A 17,922-nucleotide genomic window follows, 5' to 3' on the forward strand; every position below is an offset into this window, starting at 1 on the left:
GTTATATGTATGTTATTTTTTGTTGTTTTTTGTTATTATTTTGATGTTATTTTGATGTTAGTTTTATGTTGTTTTCTTGTTGATTTTATGTTGTTTTCGTGTTATTTTTTGGAAAACTGTAAAAATGTAAATATTTTACAAAAAATTGTGCCTTATGTAATTATTCCAATTTTTAGCATAAGCTAAATTTGGACTACTTTATACACCACAATTAGAGTTTACTTTTATGAATATAGACTAAAATATACATATATACCACACTTTAAGCTCTCTATTGGGGATGTTCTTAATATGTACATATCTTTATTTACTTCAATTAAAATTTTAACTTTTTTTTTTTCCAATTATAAATAACTTTGTAAGCTTTTTTTTTTTTTACTTATTGCGCATTGTTTACGTGAAATTTTTTCTATAATCCTTAATCTTTTGTATTTTCTCAAACTATATAAGATTATCTTAGTAATTTATGTTTTTTTTGTCATGTTTGAAGTTGTTTTTTTTTTTACCAATTATTAATGTTTTTGTCATTTTTTTAACTTTAACTTTTTTTTTTCCCTTTTTTCTCAAAAAATCTCTCTCATTTTGTTTACTCATTTTTCTCTTTTAAAATATATTTTTTTAAAGTATTGCCTACATTTTCTTACCATCTTTTTCTACTGTAGTTTTTTTTTTTTTCATTTTTTTTTAATAATAAATGGGTGACTAATCAATAGTTATATTTTTAATGTAACCATTATTGTTAGTTGTTACATTTTCTCTTGCCTTTAATAATAGGTTACTAATAGGTAAACATGCATTCGTTTTAAAGAATTAAATTAATTATGATTAACTATATACTTAAAGAATTAAATTAATTATGATTAACTATATTTAATGTAACCAAGCGCTCCTTGGCATTAGTTCCATTGACATTGTCATTGTGCCAAGTAAATTGATCACCATCAAAAATAAGTTCTTGAAAGCCACAAAAGTCTATGGTATTTCGAAAAAAGCATAAATTTGGGATTCATTCTTCAAGGGACCCCCAAGCTTGTCAGAATGGGAGATTGTTTCATTGAAATCACCCTTGACTAACCAAGGCATCAACGGAGATGTGTCTTTAAGCTTCTTTAAAAGTTTCCATGTTAAATTCTTGAGTAACAATTGGAGAACCATAAAAACCCGAAAAGTGCCAAGAAGGGCCATCATTAAGAGCAATGTAGCAATCAATAAAGTTTTTTCCATAATTCATAATGGTTACATTTACATCAGATTTTTTTTTAAGAAAAAGACATCCACTTAAACCTATTTGTAGGGACTTCAATACCATTAGAGAATTTAAATGCATTACGAAATTTAGAAATTGAACCTAAACTAAACTTAGACTCTAACAGAAATAGAGAAATTTTCTTATTATTGTGTAAAAACATTACAGAGAAAAGGGAAACAACCCTCTTTATATAGCCATGTCCAAGTGGTAGAAGTTAGTTAGAAAATACTAACTGAATTACCGAACTAAACAACTGAATTAACTCTAATACCCCCCCCCCCCCCAATCAAGATGATATGTAAATGTTTTTTACATTCATTTTGGATAACAAATTGTTGAACTGAGAGGAATGTAGTGGTTTGGTGAGTAGGTCGGCAATGTTGAGTTTTGTGTGGACATGGAGTAACTTGAGTGTTCCAGCTTAAAGCTTTTCGCGGACGATGTGGCAATTGATTTCGACGTGCTTGGTGCGTTCATGGAAGACGAGATTCTCAGAGATGTGGATGGCTGCAGCATTGTCACAATAGAGGTTGGCAGGGAGCCGATGAGTGATGGGAAAATATTGAAGCAGAGATGTAATCCAAGTAGCTTCGCAAGTGGCATTAGCCATGGCGCGATATTCAGCTTCTATAGATGAACGAGAGACTGTGGCTTGTTTTTTTTTTATTTCCATGAGAACACTTTGAGGGAGATGCTGGGATCGGGTATGTCAGATCCAGCATAGGCAGTGAGGTTGGGAGGGGTGGTGGAGTAGAAAAACAACCCTTGGCCTGGTGTGCTTTTGATGTATTGGAGCACACGGTGTGCAGCATGAAGATGTGGAAGGCGAGGAGTAGTCATAAATTGACTAAGTTTGTTTACTGCAAATGTTATATCGGGCCGAGTGATTGTGAGATATATGAGCTTGCCTATTAGACTGCGATATGAAGTAGGGTCTTGAAGAATTTTACCTAAATCATTGCTTAGTTTGTTGTTAGGCTCCATTGGAGTGGAAGCGGGTTTGGCACCTAAAAAACCAGTGTCTTGTAAAAGCTGTAGGGCGAAGGGTCGTTGGGACACTAAAATGCCAGATTGAGATCTTCCAATCTCGAGACCAAGGAAGAACTTAAGGGGACCGAGGTCTTTGAGTTTGAATATGGAGTTCAAGTGTTGTTTGAACACGGTAGCAACAACATCATTGTTGGTGGCAATGCCTATGTCATCAACGTAAATTAAAACTGCAAAGAAGATGTTGTTTTTGTTTTTAAGGAATAGAGAATGATCCGATTGGGATTGTGAAAAACCAGAAGCAATGAGTGTTGAACTAAGTTTAGCAAACCATTGGCGGGATGCTTGCTTGAGACCATACAAACTCTTGTTGAGCTTGCATACGGCATTGGGTGGAAGAGGTGCTTTTGGTTTGTATCCTTGAGGTAAGGTCATGTAGACATCCTCATGTAGATCGCCATGGAGAAAGGCGTTATTGATATCGAGTTGATGGAGAGACCAATTTTTGATGGCTGCCAAGGCTAATAAAATTTTCAATGTGTTAAACTTGGCCACGGGTGCAAAAGTATCAAGATAATCCACACCAGGTTGTTGGGAGTACCCTTTGGCAACCAAGCGGGCTTTCCATCGTATAACAGCCCCATCAGCCCCATATTTATGTTTGTAAACCCATTTATTGCCAATTGCATGTTGGCCGGGGGGTAAGGGGACAACAACCCAAGTGTTTTGTTGTTCTAGAGCAGTTAGCTCATTATCCATGGCATCGAGCCATTTTTTGAATGCACATGCTTCTTTATAACTGATTGGCTCAGGGAGAATGTGAGCAACCAAAATTGCAGCTTGAAAAGCATCTGTTAATCTGTCACAGGACAGAAACTGGTTTATGGAATGGGGTGGTGGAGCATGTGTAATCAGCCAAGTAATTGGGTTTGGTGATTTTGCGACCAAATTTGGATATTTGTTGCTCAGTTGAAGCTGGCAATATGGGTGAGTTTGTGTTGTTGTTGCTGGTGGAATGGCCAGCATCGTGTTGGATGTTGTTGTGTGTGTCATCATTGTTGATAGTATGAGGTGTTTCGGATGGGGGGATGGTGTGAGGAATTTGGGAATTAGAAGCAGGGGCAGGGAGACATGATGATGGTATATTTGGAAGAAGAGAATCAACAAATGGGTTGTGTATGTTGTTGCTGGTTTTTAAAGGAAAAATTGTTTCGTGAAACACGACATCTCGGGAGTGAAATATTCGGTTTGTGTGGATATCTAAGAGAGTGTAGGCCTTCATGCCAGTTGGATAACCCAAGAAGACACAAGGGGAGGCTCGAGGAGAGAACTTGTGTCGTGTTGGGAGAAGAGTTGAGGCGTAGGCAAGACATCCAAATACCCGAAGGTGGGAATATTGTGGTGAAGTTTTGTTGAGTAGTTCAAAAGGAGATTTGAACTTTAATAGTCGAGATGGAGTACGATTGATAAGATGAATAGGAGTGTGAATAATGTATGGCCAATATACCAAATTTAAATGTGATTGGAAGAGTAAAGCCCGTGCCACATTAAGAATGTGTTGGTGTTTACGTTCAACGACGACATTTTGTTCAGGTCTACTAACACAAGAATTGTATTTAGTGATGCCTTTTGTTGCATAGAAAGAGGTCATATTGAGCTCTTTAGCGTTATCACAATGGACTGCTTTAATGGCAGTGTTGCATTGAGTGGCAACGTGAGAAAAAAAATCTGGTATGATGTTGGTAACATCTGATTTATTTTTAAGGAAGTAAATCCATGTGTGTCATGTTGAGTCATCAACAATGGTGAGGAAATAACGGTAACCTTCAGTGCTAATAATGTGAAAAGGACCCCAAATATCAAGATGGATTAGATCAAAACAATGAGTAGATAAATAGTTTGATGAGTGAAAAGATAGACGTTTTTGTTTGGCCAACGGACAGATTGGACAAAAAGAAGAATGATGTTTATTATTAGAGAAAGAAACTTCTTTATTCATATTTGTTGTAATTTGCATTGCAGGATGTCCAAGGCGATTATGCCAAAGATTATTACAATGATTGAAAGAAAAAATAGAAGCCTCTTGTTGGGTATGGGGCAGCAAGTACAAGTTGCGAAGCCTTTTAGCAATCCCAATCTTGAAAGTCTTGTGAGATTCCTAGATAAAACAGTAGTTAGATGTGAAAGAAATGTTCATATTGGTTTGTGCAAGAAAAGCACCAACAGAAAAAATGTTGAGTTGAAAATCAGGTATGAACAAGACATTATGTAGAGTAATATGGTCATTAATTTTAATGGTACCAATACCTGTGACACGGACTTGGTGTCCATTGGGTAAGGTAACATTGTTAGTAAGAGTTTTGCTAGAAAGGGATTGAAAAAAAAATTAGGATTGTGACAGACATGGTGAGTAGCACCACTGTCAATAATCCAAAAAGGGGTATGAATGGTACCTGTGAGGTTGGATACCAAAGGAGGCGTCTCAATTGATTGCTTGAGTGATTGGCTCAGCAATGTGATGAGTTCTTGAACCTGATCATGAGTCATTGGAGGAGCCGAGCCAATCGAGGATGAAGTGTTCTGGTTTATGGCAACCTTGGATGGTTCTTCGGACCGTTTTTTGTCTCCATATCCTGGAGGAAATCCATGGATAAAATAGCATTTATCAACCCAATGACCTGGTTTCTTGCAGTGAGAACACATTGGTCTTGGTTTCTTTGCTTTAGGAGTAGGGGGTCGAGAAGAGGAAGTGGCTGCAATGATGGGATTAGTGCCAAGACTGCGCTGACGCTCTTCTTGAACTATCATTGAGAAGACAGTGGACAGAGGGGGAATGGGGTTGTGGAGAAGAATTTGAGCTCGAACTTGGGCATAGGATTCATTGAGGCCCATGAGAAATTGAATGGTTTGATCCCTGTTATAGCAGTCTTGCAATTTTTTCATAGCACCACAGGTGCATCCACAAACACAGGGAGAAAAAGATTGGAACTCGCGGAGTTCATCCCAAATGGATTTGAGACGAGTGAAATAGGATGTGACATTGGAATCCCCCTGTTTAAGATTGGAAATAGATGTTTGGAGCTCAAAGATCCTAGTGCCATCACCATGATTGAAACGGTCATGGAGTTCATTCCACATGTCGACTGCCTTATCTTGAAACATAATACTCTTGGCAATGTCGGGAGAAACAGATTGAAGGATCCAAGACATGACCATGTTATTGCAAGTAATCCAATAGCTAAGATTAGGATCAGAAAGAGAGGGACGAGGTAACGTACCATCAATGAACTGAGTTTTGTTCTTTGCTGCAATGGAGATGGAGGCAGCGCGTTTCCAAGAAAGGAAATTTTATTGACTTGTCAGAGGAGTGGGAACAAGAAGATACCCAGGATGATCGCCATTGTTGAGGTGGTATGGGCTCTTGTGATCGACTCGTTGGGATCGTTCAGGACGATGAAGAACTGTGTGATTCGTATCGATGCCGGATGTGGATCGATGAGCTGGTTGATTTCCAGAATTGTGGCCATTGACGTCAGAGCCAGAGTCTTGCGAAGGAGAAGGGGTCGGAGCGGGATGCGGCTCATTTGGATCCTGAGTTGGAGGCAAAATTGCTGGTGGAGATTCGATCGAAGCAACAACCGGAGCTGTAGGCGGAGATGGGTCAGAGGAGGAAGGACCTGTGGACCTTGTTCTCGCCATCAGAGATTGAAGCGAAAGTGTATTAGTTTGCGTCTGATACCATAACAGAAATAGAGAAATTGTATTTTTTATTATCCTGTAAAAACATTACAGAGAAAAGGGAAACAACCCTCTTTATATAGCCATGTCCAAGTGGTAGAAGTTAGTTAGAAAATACTAACTGAATTACCGAACTAAACAACTGAATTAACTCTAATAGACTCCATAATAAAAATAACGTCATGTTTATTTTGAGAGATGAGCAAACAAAGTTGACGAAATATTCTTGGATTTCTCAAGCCCCGAGCATTCCAACTAACAACAATCATGGTGATTTGTGAGGCTGAACATCAACCTTCGCCAAAGAAGCACCATTGCCAACATCCGATAGTGAAATATGTGCCATTTCAAAGGAAGGAATTGGATCTTGGTGCAACATAATATTTGTTGTTTCCGTCAGTGGAGTGATTTGCCGATTGGAGAACAAAGATGACAACCTGTTTTCATTAGCTGATTCAAAGTTAGGTTCTAAACCAGTAGCTAATGTGTGAGCAGCCAAACAGTTATGTGGGAGAGTAGTGACAGTTGTAGACATTATAGAAATAACTCTATCTTGCTGGGATGGGGAACTGTTATCATGTGAGGGGGAGAGATGAATGAATGCTGGAGGAGTAGCCATTGACAGGAAGATTGACTTACTAGGCGAACCAGGTTTTATTTGATTCTCTTTTTCTTGGTGGCAGCTAGAAGAATTTGCAGTTGTGGTGACATGTGCTGACATTACAAAATAAGCCTCCAAGTAGGTTAGTGGAGAGGAAATGGATCCCTTGCTGTAATGTTTGTCAATGTCAACATTAAGGGAATATGTAGCAGCAGTTGGGCAGTATGGATCTGAGAAATTTGAAGTTTACCACTTTGCTTAGAGAGAGTATCACTTAAACACTGAACAATTTTCTTTCCATTTTTTCATGATTTGTGATTAGTGGTGGCAATGCAGGAGGCGGCCTTGAGGGAGGAATGATTGGAGAAATTGTGTTGCATGCAAGGGGAGTAATAAAAGGCCACAAACCTGCCTTTGAAAAATCATGTCTATAGCAATCGTAACTCGATTTTAGTAATGCCGAGCCTTCCATCCATGGCCCATAAGGAAGATCAGGTTCTCTTCCCTCATCTAGTTTCTCTAAAAATATAGGGCATTTATCAAAGACATGTCCTACAACTCCACACTCATAACAAAAATCTGGAAGCCTTTCATAACGATATTCAAGCCACAACTCATCAGCCATCCAAGAAAAAGTAATCATCTATCCACGAAGCAAAGGTTTTGACACATCAATTCCAACACGAACTCGGAGAAAGGGCCCCCATCCTTTGTTAAGAGAATCCTCACGAACCTCTAGAAAAGTGCCAATTAAATTTCCAATAACTCGAGCAAGAGACTCAGATTTGCTCAAAAATGGTAGACGAAAAACTTGAACCCAAAAAGGAGTAATGGTGACAGAATTAAAAGGAGTATTCTGCAGAATACTTGGTAGGCATAAAATCATATGTTGATTATGAAAGTGCCAAGGTTCCTTTGACAACATCCTCCTCAAATTGCCTTCACAGCTAAAGGTAACCATGAGAGAATCCAATTCATATGAAGATACAGTAACTTCAAATCGACCTCTCCATTGGGTAGTGATAAAGTTATTCAGTTGCTTGGTATTGAAGCCTTTCTTAGAGTAAATCCTACATATCAAACAGTGAGAAACAAGGCGAGGAGGGATATCAACATTTGATGGTTTGACAACTTTCCTTTCTCTCAGAGATAAAGCATTTGAAAAATCAAGGTGAAAATGTTAGAATTTATTGGGGTCACAATTGTATATATAAAATGTGTGTTGGGTCATCAAATAAATAAGTCAAATTTATGTGGTCTATTTTGGAATAAAGTTTATGACTTAAGGGCATGATTGTCAATATTTTAATATGTGGATACCAATTAGACAATTTCTATATTGATGAGGGGCCAAATAGAAATAGTCAATAAATATTACCAACAGGTTTGTCTGTTGGTAATATAACGGGTAATGGTCCCCATTTGCATCGTATCTTTTCACTCTTGTATCCCCATCACCAAGAGAAAACTCAAGTTACAGAGAAAGGATTTGATGCAAATTGGAAGATCATACCAATTAAAGATCATTTAAAATCGATTCTATGGACTCCGGTATGCTTCCGCTATTCCTTAATCTTATTGTTTGATTCTCTTGAATTAATTAGGGCTATATTCAGAGTTTACAGTATTCTAACATGTGGTATCAAGAGCATCCCTAAATTAATTCTTGAGAATTTATGGTAGTATTGATCTTCCATTAAATTATTTTTGTATTTAATGATTGTTGGATACATTTTATTGATTATAGTTCTTCGTATATATATACACATTGCAATTGAAAGAGATTTGTTGTTGGATGTATATGCGATTAAGGTTTTCAATATATATATATTTCTGCGATAATCCACCGATTCAAGTTTTTGGTTTGGGTTTTTTTATTTTTTCTTTGATCGTTCTCTGCTTATGCATGTTGCGTCGAATATATATGTATGTTATATGTGATCTCTTTTGAATTTGGGCTTAACTTTTTTTTTAGGAATATACATATATATTTCTTTGTTTTATGAAGTCAGTGGCATGAACATATTGGATTATACATGTTGATATATATGTTTTATACAGATATATATTCTGGTTTTATTTTATTTTAAATACAAATAACATATCGATTTGCTTCTGGAATTTTTTATTGTTTAGTTTTGGTTTTTTATTATTATTATTATTATTATTATTATTATTATTATTATTATTATTATAACTGAAATAATAATAATAATAATAATAATTCAGTAACAATTTAATTCGAATTTCGGTTTAAAGTTTATTAAGGATATCTAATATTTAATTGAATTAATTGAAACAAAATATTACCAAAGTGATCTCTTTTGTGTAGATTAATTTAATAAAAATATTAAGATAATTGTGTGTATGTGATTCATAAATTATTAACTAACCCAAAGGTGAGTTAATATTTGGATGAATTTCATGCATATTTGTGGTGATAAATGTGTGACAATTATAAGGTATTTTATGTGAACAATGTGTTGTCCAAAGATTGCATATTGTTTGACATAATTTATTGTCAATATTTGATCACTACAACAAGAGTACCGCTTACAATTAATATTACTGTCCAAAGACTTAATATTAATGTTGTGTTTGGTATCTTGAGATGGGATTAACCAATATTTGAATTTATTGTTTTATTTGGATTCTTATATGAGCATGTTATTTATGAAATTGTATTGTTCTTTTCAACTGTTGCTAGTGTATCTGCTAATCTTAATTCAGTACCGGTCCTTAATGGTAATAACTTTAAGGACTGGAAGGAGAATATTTTTATTGTTCTTGGCTGCATGGATCTTGACCTTGCATTAAGGATGGATCGTCCTGCTCCTCTTACGGATACTAGTACCTCCGAGCAAAGGAGGATATATGAGAAGTGGGACCGTTCAAACCGCATGAGTCTTATGATCATTAAGCGCGGCATACCTGAGGCTTTTAGGGGTGCGGTGTCCGAGGAGGCCACAGATGCCACAACTTTCCTTGCTGAAATTGAGAAACGCTTTGCAAAAAGCGATAAGGCGGAAACAAGTACTCTTTTAAAGAAACTTATTTCCATGAAGTTTAAGGGCAAGGAAAACATAAGGGAGTACATTATGGAAATGTCTCACATTGCTTCAAAGTAGAAGGCACTAAAGCTTGAGCTTTCGGATGACTTGCTTGTGCATTTAGTGCTTATCTCTCTTCCTCCACAATTTAGTCAATTGAAGGTCAGTTACAACTGCCAAAGGGAGAAATGGACTCTTAATGAGCTCATTTCATTTTGTGTTCAAGAGGAAGAAAGATTGAAGTAAGAGAAGACTGAAAGTGCTCATTTGGCAAGCACCTCTAAAGATAAGGGCAAGAAAAGAAAGAATGAGGCTGCTAAGGATAAAGGTCCTGCACATAAGAAACAAACTCACACCAACAGTGATGATGGTTGTTTCTTTTGCAACATGAAAGGACACATGAAGAAGGAATGTGCTAAGTATATTGCATGGCGAGCAAAGAAAGGTACATTTCTTACTTTGGTCTGTTCTGAGGTAAATTTAGCTTCAGTTGCAAGAAACACTTGGTGGTTAGATTCCGGTGCTACTACTAACATCAGTGTTTCTATGTAGGGTTGCCTGAGTTACCGAAAGCCAAGTGATGCTGAGAAGCATTTATGTGGGAGATGGCAAGTCGGTAAATGTGGAAGCAATAGGGCATTTTAAGTTGTTATTAAGTACTGGTTACTATTTGGATTTAATAGATACTTTTGTTGTACCGTCTTTTAGACGGAATTTGGTTTCTGTTTCTTGTTTGGACAAATTGGGTTATTGTTGTTCATTTGGAAACAATTGCTTTAGTTTATCTATTAATTCAAATACTGTTGGAACTGGCTCACTTACGGTTTATGACAACTTATATTTGCTTGACACTGTTGCTTCTTATAATGAAACCTTGAATGTGGAATCACGTGGTACTAAGCGTAAAATGGATAATGAAAAATCAAGTTCCTTATGGCACAAACGGTTAGGTCACATCTCTAGAAATAGAGTTGAGCGACTTGTGTCTGATGGAATTTTAGATTCAATTGATTTTTCAGACTTTGATGTTTGCATTGAATGCATCAAAGGCAAACAGACCAAAACTAAGAAATTGGGTGCGAAAAGAGCTATAGATGTCTTAGAGTTGATACATACAGATATTTGTGGGCCATTTCCTACACCTTCTTGGAATGGTCAACGATATTTTGTATCATTCATAGATGATTACTCAAGATATGCGTACCTATTTCTACTTCATGAAAAGTCTCAAGTGTTGGACGTGTTCAAATCTTTTAAGGCTGAAGTTGAGAATCAACTTAGCAAAAGAATAAAGCAAGTCAGGTCTGACCGTGGTGGTGAGTACTATGGCAGATATGACGGATCAGGTGAACAACGTCCAGGACCTTTTGCCAGATATCTAAAGGAGTGTGGAATTGTCCCACAGTACACTATGCCGGGATCTCCTAGCATGAATGGTGTTGCTGAAAGACGAAACCGTACTCTTAAAGATATGGTAAGGAGTATGATCAGTCATTCAACCTTACCAGAATCACTCTGGGGAGAGGCACTTAAGGCAGCAGCCTACATTTTGAATAGGGTACCAACTAAAGCAGCTGCAAAAACACCTTATGAGCTTTGGACAGGGCGAAAGCCTAGTCTTAAGCACTTTCATGTTTGGGGATGTCCAGCTGAGGCTAGGTCTTATAGGCCAAATGAAAAGAAGCTGGAATCCAAAACTGTGAGCAGCCACTTTATTGGATATTCTGAACGATCTAGGGGTTTCAAGTTTTATGATCCCAAAGTAAAGAATATATTTGAAACGGGAACTGCAAAGTTTTTTGAGGATATTGAGTTTGGGGGGGGAGAAATACGGTTAAAGACTTTGTTTTTGAGGAGGATTTAGAATCAACCACTTCTCTTGAAGATGAGTTGATTCCTATTCCAATAGTTGCTTTTGACAATATTCAGGATTCCATTCCTAATATTGATCAAGTTCTAGATCAAGAGCAACCAAACATAGTCAATCAAACCCCAGAGGTACTGATAACTCTAAGATTTAGAGTTATTTTCATATCTTTAAGCTTGAATTTAATGTGAATTGTGGAGCAATTAATGTCTATATTGTGTAATTGTGTTTAGTTTGTTGTGTCTTTGTAATAAATGGAAGTGTGTGTGTTAGTAAGTGTTAGATGGACTTATGTTGTTGTTTTTATGTGTTTTAAGCAGAAAAAAAATACAAGAATAGGTATTTGGAAATATTTGGGACAAGGAGAAAAAGGAGGAGAAAAATGATTATTGCTGACTGGCATTGCTATAGCAATCATCGCGTAACAATTTGTCAGCCCAGTAAGTTTATTTTGGCAGATAGTCCAACTGGCTTTAATGAAAAGAAAAACGAGCTGAGGTGGCGGAATTTGGCTATTGACTCAACAAACATGTGGAAAATGAAGGACAAGTGGGTGATGATTGGGATTTCCAATTAGGGTAAACTTTGGTACCCTAATTGGGGTGCAAAAAGAAAAAGAGGAGGTCATAATAGAGAGATGGCTGGCTGCACTTTGAATAGGTGTACGAAAATTACAGCAGAAATCTAAGTACAGAGAAAAAAGAAAGAGTACAAAGAAAGAAGAAGAAGATTGAGAAGAAGGAGAAGAAGGCAACCTACAAAGAGAGGACTTGAGCTTCAAACTCATTTCCCTTGCTCTCCTCTTCATTTTGTATCATTTCCTTCTCTCTAATTTTCTCTTTACATCCATGAACAACTTATTTTCTGGTTTGTTGTTTTTAATTTCAGCTATGAACTAAACTCTTTGAGATTTGGGTGGTTATGAACCCTTGTATGGACTAGTGTTTTGATTTTGCAATGATGAAGTAATCTTGTCTTAGTTCAATTAGTTGTGATGAAATGTTGATTGAATGTTAATTTTTGGCCATTTTTAACATTTACCAAGCTAGATCTTACTTGGAAAAGCAAGACCTAGTTGAACTCCTCTAATTGATGCATGATTTTTACCTTTCCTTTTAGGTATTAATTAGTAGTGAAATAGGAATATTTTGCTACCATGTATAACTAAGGATTTGATGCTTTATTAGGCTATTTGTGATCTAAACTGATGTAGGAATGCATTGTGAGATTGTGAATGGTTTATTGCAAGTTTTGGAAAAAGCTTGCTGGTTTTTTTTTGAAATCTGTTAACTTTGCCAGGATTGCTGAGTCATTGCTGGGTCATTGCTGTATCAACTGGGACATACAAGTGGAAATTAATCACCCAAGTCTATTTTCCAAATCTGAAATTACTACCACTTTAATCACTTTTAGTTTCTTATTTTTAGTTTATTTAGTTTAAAAAGTTAGTTCTCAAGTTTAGAATCAAGGCTATAAATTTTTCTCGTGAATTAATGTGTGACTTTATTTTATTTTTATTTGAAATTCTTGGAATTACTTTTAGTTGATTTAACATTATTTAGTAAAAAGTCCCCGTGGAGACGAACTTTGATTACTTATCATTGTATTACTTGTTTGTGATTGTGTACACTTGCGCAATTATAAAGCAATACAATTTTCACAACAAGTTTTTGGCGCCGTTGCTGGGGACTTTAAGTTCTAAATTTTGTTTTATCAACTAATTGACATTCTAAGAATTTTTGTGCTTTTAATCTTGCTGGTTTGTCTTTGAAATCTCAGGTATCTATAGTGTATGAACCAACAAGAGGACTTTGAACTTGCTCCTATTGACCCCGAGATTGAACGTACATTCCGAAGAAGAAGAAGGGTTCAAAAGGCTAAGGGCCGAGACATCATGGCTAAAAATTTTGATGACGATGGGGTTGCTCCACAAATTGTTAATCCCATCATATTGGCAGATGATCGAGCAAGGGCTATAAGGGAGTATGCAGCCCCCATGTTTAATGAGCTCAATCCAGGCATTGTGAGGCCTGAAATACAAGCACCGCAGTTTGAGCTCAAGCCGGTGATGTTTCAAATGCTCCAAACCGTGGGGCAATTCAGCGGGATGCCAACTGAAGATCCTCACCTCCATCTCCGTTCATTCTTGGAGGTGAGTGATTCTTTCAAGATCCAAGGAGTGAGTGAAGAGGTGTTAAGGTTGAAGCTATTCCCATTCTCACTACGGGACCGAGCTAGATCATGGCTCAACACTTTGCCGCCTGATTCTGTGACCAATTGAAATGACCTTGCTGAGAAGTTTCTGAGGAAATACTTTCCTCCTACTAGAAATGCAAAATTCAGAAGTGAGATCATGTCTTTTCAGCAACTTGAAGATGAGTCCACAAGTGATGCGTGGGAGAGGTTTAAGGAACTTTTGCGAAAGTGTCCACATCATGGCATTCCACATTGTATTCAGATGGAGACTTTTTATAATGGCTTGAATGCAGCTTCTCGAATGGTGTTAGATGCATCGGCCAATGGTGCTATTTTGTCGAAGTCTTACAATGAAGCATTTGAGATTTTGGAGACCATTGCAAGTAACAATTATCAATGGTCCAACACTAGAGCTCCAACAAGTAGAAAAGTGGCGGGAGTCCTTGAGGTGGATGCAATAACAGCTTTGACAGCTCAAATGGCTTCCATGACGAATGTTTTGAAGAATTTGAGTATTGGGAACGCTAAAAATATTCAACCAGCTGCTGCCATTCAAAGTGATGATGTCTCATGTGTGTTTTGTGGAGAAGGGCATGCGTTTGAGAAGTGTCCATCTAATCCGTAGTCCGTTTGTTACATGGGAAATCAGAATTTTAATAGAAACAATGGGGCATTCTCAAACTCTTACAATCAATCTTGGAAGAATCATCCTAATTTGTCTTGGGGAGGTCAAGGAGCAAGCTCAAGTACCGCACCAGCCCAAGGAAGACAAGCATATCCACCGGGTTTTTCACAACAACCGCGACATCCACAACATGCTCAAAATTCCCAACCAAGCTCTTTGGAGAGTCTAATGCGGGATTATATGGCCAAAAATGATGCGGTGATACAAAGTCAAGCTGCCTCTCTTCGAAACTTAGAGTTGCAACTTGGACATTTGGCCAATGAATTAAAAGCTAGGTCGCAAGGTTCTTTGCCTAGCGACACGGAAAATCCAAAGAGGGATGGAAAGGAGCAATGCAAATCCATTCACTTGAGGAGTGGCAAGCATCTGAAAAATTCCGAGGAGGAAATAAAGGGTAGTGGGGAGCCCACTTCAATCCAAAATGACGAAAAATTGAGTAAAAAAACTGCCCAGGAAATTGCTGATACCAGACCAGTTGATACAGCATCGGGTCAGCAACCTGACAGTCAGCAATCCGCACCAGTATGTACTAAACCACCCCTTCCATTTCCTCAAAGATTTCGGAAACAGCAGCAAGATGGGCAATTCAAGAAGTTTTTAGATGTGTTGAAGCAGCTCCATATCAATATTCCCTTGGTGGAAGCATTAGAGCAAATGCCGAACTATGTCAAGTTCTTAAAAGACATTTTGACGAAGAAAAGGAGGTTGGGGGAGTTTGAAACTGTAGCTCTTACCGAAGGATGCAGCGCCATGTTGAAAAGTAAGATTCCACCGAAGTTGAAGGATCCGGGTAGTTTTACAATCCCTTGTTCTATTGGGGGGCGGGATGTTGGAAGAGCTTTATGTGATTTGGGTGCAAGCATCAACCTCATGCCTATGTCGATCTTTAAGAAGTTAGGTATTGGTGAAGCACGTCCTACAACTGTTACATTGCAACTTGCTGACAGGTCCATGGCCCATCCGGAAGGAAAAATAGAAGATGTTCTAGTACAGGTTGACAAGTTCATTTTTCCAGCTGATTTCATCATCCTAGACTATGAAGCTGATAGAGATGTGCCTATTATCTTGGGTCGACCATTCCTTGCTACCGGGAGAACTCTGATTGATGTGCAAAATGGGGAGCTCACAATGAGGGTGAATGACCAAAAAGTCACCTTTAATGTGTTCAATGCTATGAGATTTCCGGATGAGATAGAAGAGTGCTCCCGCATAAGTGTAATTGACTCGATATTGGCTGAAAAATTTCACAAGGAAGCTTGGAAGGATGAGAAATTTATAAGTTCTTTTGATGAGCTTGAAGACTTGAGTGAAGATGAAGACAACCAAGTTGCTTGGGTGGAGCCATTGCAACCTATTCCTAACTTCAAGAAGCCCTTTGAATCTTTGGAGTTGAAGGAAAGTAATTTTAAGCCTCCAAAACCCTCCATCCAAGAACCACCGAAGTTGGAGTTGAAACCCTTGCCAAGCCATCTGAAGTATGCCTATTTGGGGGAGAATGACACGCTACCAGTTATTATAGCATCAAACTTGGTAGTTGAAGATGAAGGTGCCTTGCTAGAGGTGTTAAAAAAGCATAAGAAAGCAATCGGGTGGACTATGGCAGACATAAGGGGTATTAGTCCCACTAGAGAAAGAAGTGCCTTTGCGACGATCCACTAGAGAAAGAAGAAATGCTATTAATCCAGATGAATACATAGTGTATCTTCAAGAACATGAGGATGGCATTGGAATGATGGAAGATGATCCAATCAACTTTCATCAGGCCATGAAAATTTCTAACTCTCAAAAGTGGAATGATGCCATGAATGAAGAGAATAAGTCTATGCAAGACAATAAAGTTTGGGAAGTTGTCCCATTACCAGAAGGTGTAAAACCAATTGGTTGTAAATGGATATTTAAAACCAAGAGGGATGAAAATGGTAATGTGGTGAGGTTTAAGGCACGTCTTGTAGCAAAAGGCTATACTCAGAAAGAAGGCATTGATTATAAAGAGACTTTCTCTCCAGTTTCATCGAAAGACTCTTTTAGGATAATAATGGCACTTGTTGCTCATTTTGATCTTGAGTTACATCAGATGGATGTTAAAACAACATTTCTCAATGGCGACATTGATGAGACAATTTATATGGAACAACCAGAAAACTTTGTGGTTGGTGACCCAAAGAATATGGTTTGCAAATTAAAGAAATCCATCTATGGACTCAAGCAAGCTTCCCGTCAATGGTACCATAAATTTCATCAAGTGGTTCTCTTATTTGGTTTTGAGATGAATGTTGTTGATGATTGTGTGTATCATAAGTTTTCGTGGGAGTAAGTGTATATTTCTGGTTCTATATGTTGATGACATATTGCTTGCCACTAATGATATAGGCTTATTGCACGAAACCAAGAGATTTCTATCGAAGCATTTTGAGATGAAAAATCTTGGTGACGCCTCTTTTGTTTTAGGAATTCAAATACATCGAGACCGTTCTCGGGGTATTCTTGGATTATCACAAAGGAGCTATATCGATAAAGTACTCAAACCGTTTGGTATGCAAGATTGTAGACCAGGTGATACCCCTGTTGTTAAAGGAGACAAATTTTGTCTTAAACAATGCCCTAAAGGAAGCCTTGAAATTCAAGAAATGCAAAAAATTCCCTATGCTTCGGCTGTTGGGAGTCTAATGTATGCTCAAGTTTGTACGCGTCCGGATATAGCGTACATTGTTGGAGTGTTAGGCAGATACTTAAGCAATCCAGGAATTGATCACTGGAAAGCAGCCAAAAAGGTTATGAGATATTTGAAGAGAATAAGAGAGTACATGCTCACATATAGGAGGTCAGATCACTTTGAGATCATTGGATATTCTGACTCCGACTTTGCGGGATGCCAAGATAGTAAGAGATCTACTTCGGGCTACATATATCTGTTAGGTGGTGGAGCTATATCATGGAGGAGTGCAAAACAAACACTCATAGCTTCATCCACCATGGGAGCAGAATTTGTTGCATGTTATGAGGCATCCAACCATGGTATATGGCTGAGAAACTTTGTCACTGGGCTGCGCATTGTGGATGGAATTGAAAGACCACTTAAGTTGTATTGTGACAATAAGTCAGCTGTATTTTATTCCAACAACAACAGGAGCTCGACGAAGTCAAAACACATTGACATCAAGTTCCTTGTTGTAAAAGAAAGGGTACAAAGTGGACAGATTTATATAGAACACTTAGGTACAAACTCCATGATTGCAGACCCCCTTACTAAGCGTTTGCCACCCAAGGTCTTTCATGAGCACACTGCTCGTATGGGTGTTTTAGATTATGAGAATATCTAGATTCAGTGGGAGTTTGTCTTTAGTGTGTTTTATTTGTTTCATGAAATTAACATGTGTATTTGGATATTTTTCTGATCAGAAATTATGTTATTCAGTTTATTTCACTTTGTACATTTAAGCTAAAGTTTTGATCTCCATAAAGTAAAGTAGGACCAATTGAAAATTGACATGAATAGATCACCATGCATGTAATTTTCATACCACATTATCATGATTGATCTATGTCATT

At 37.6% G+C, this 17,922-nt stretch overlaps 2 protein-coding genes and 1 non-coding gene across 3 annotated transcripts; 1 reads left to right on the top strand and 2 right to left on the bottom strand.

Annotated features, from left to right (window-relative positions):
* Window positions 1–4,584: 4,584 nt before the first annotated feature.
* Window positions 4,585–5,452, bottom strand: LOC115707795 (uncharacterized). The gene is made up of 2 exons (XM_061108810.1): window positions 4,706–5,452; window positions 4,585–4,599 (listed from the first exon to the last, which is right to left on the bottom strand). The coding sequence occupies exons 1-2, from the start codon at window positions 5,450–5,452 to the stop codon at window positions 4,585–4,587; spliced, it is 762 nt and encodes a 253-aa protein (XP_060964793.1).
* Window positions 5,453–13,827: 8,375 nt separating this feature from the next.
* LOC133033832 (small nucleolar RNA R71) lies at window positions 13,828–13,934 on the bottom strand. Its single transcript, XR_009685893.1, has one exon. It is a non-coding gene; the product is annotated as a small nucleolar RNA R71 (small nucleolar RNA).
* A 391-nt stretch (window positions 13,935–14,325) lies between these two features.
* Window positions 14,326–16,032, top strand: LOC133033741 (uncharacterized). The gene has a single exon (XM_061108812.1). It carries the CDS (start codon window positions 14,326–14,328, stop codon window positions 16,030–16,032), a length of 1,707 nt encoding a protein of 568 aa, XP_060964795.1.
* Window positions 16,033–17,922: the final 1,890 nt, after the last annotated feature.

Source organism: Cannabis sativa, chromosome 1 (genome assembly GCF_029168945.1).
Source record: "Cannabis sativa cultivar Pink pepper isolate KNU-18-1 chromosome 1, ASM2916894v1, whole genome shotgun sequence".
Lineage (NCBI taxonomy): Eukaryota > Viridiplantae > Streptophyta > Magnoliopsida > Rosales > Cannabaceae > Cannabis > Cannabis sativa.

Bases quoted from the DNA above. Each gene is read 5' to 3' on its own strand.
- LOC133033741 (XM_061108812.1), top strand. From the start codon at position 14,326: ATGGGAAATCAGAATTTTAATAGAAACAATGGGGCATTCTCAAACTCT.
- LOC115707795 (XM_061108810.1), bottom strand. From the start codon at position 5,452: ATGGTCATGTCTTGGATCCTTCAATCTGTTTCTCCCGACATTGCCAAG.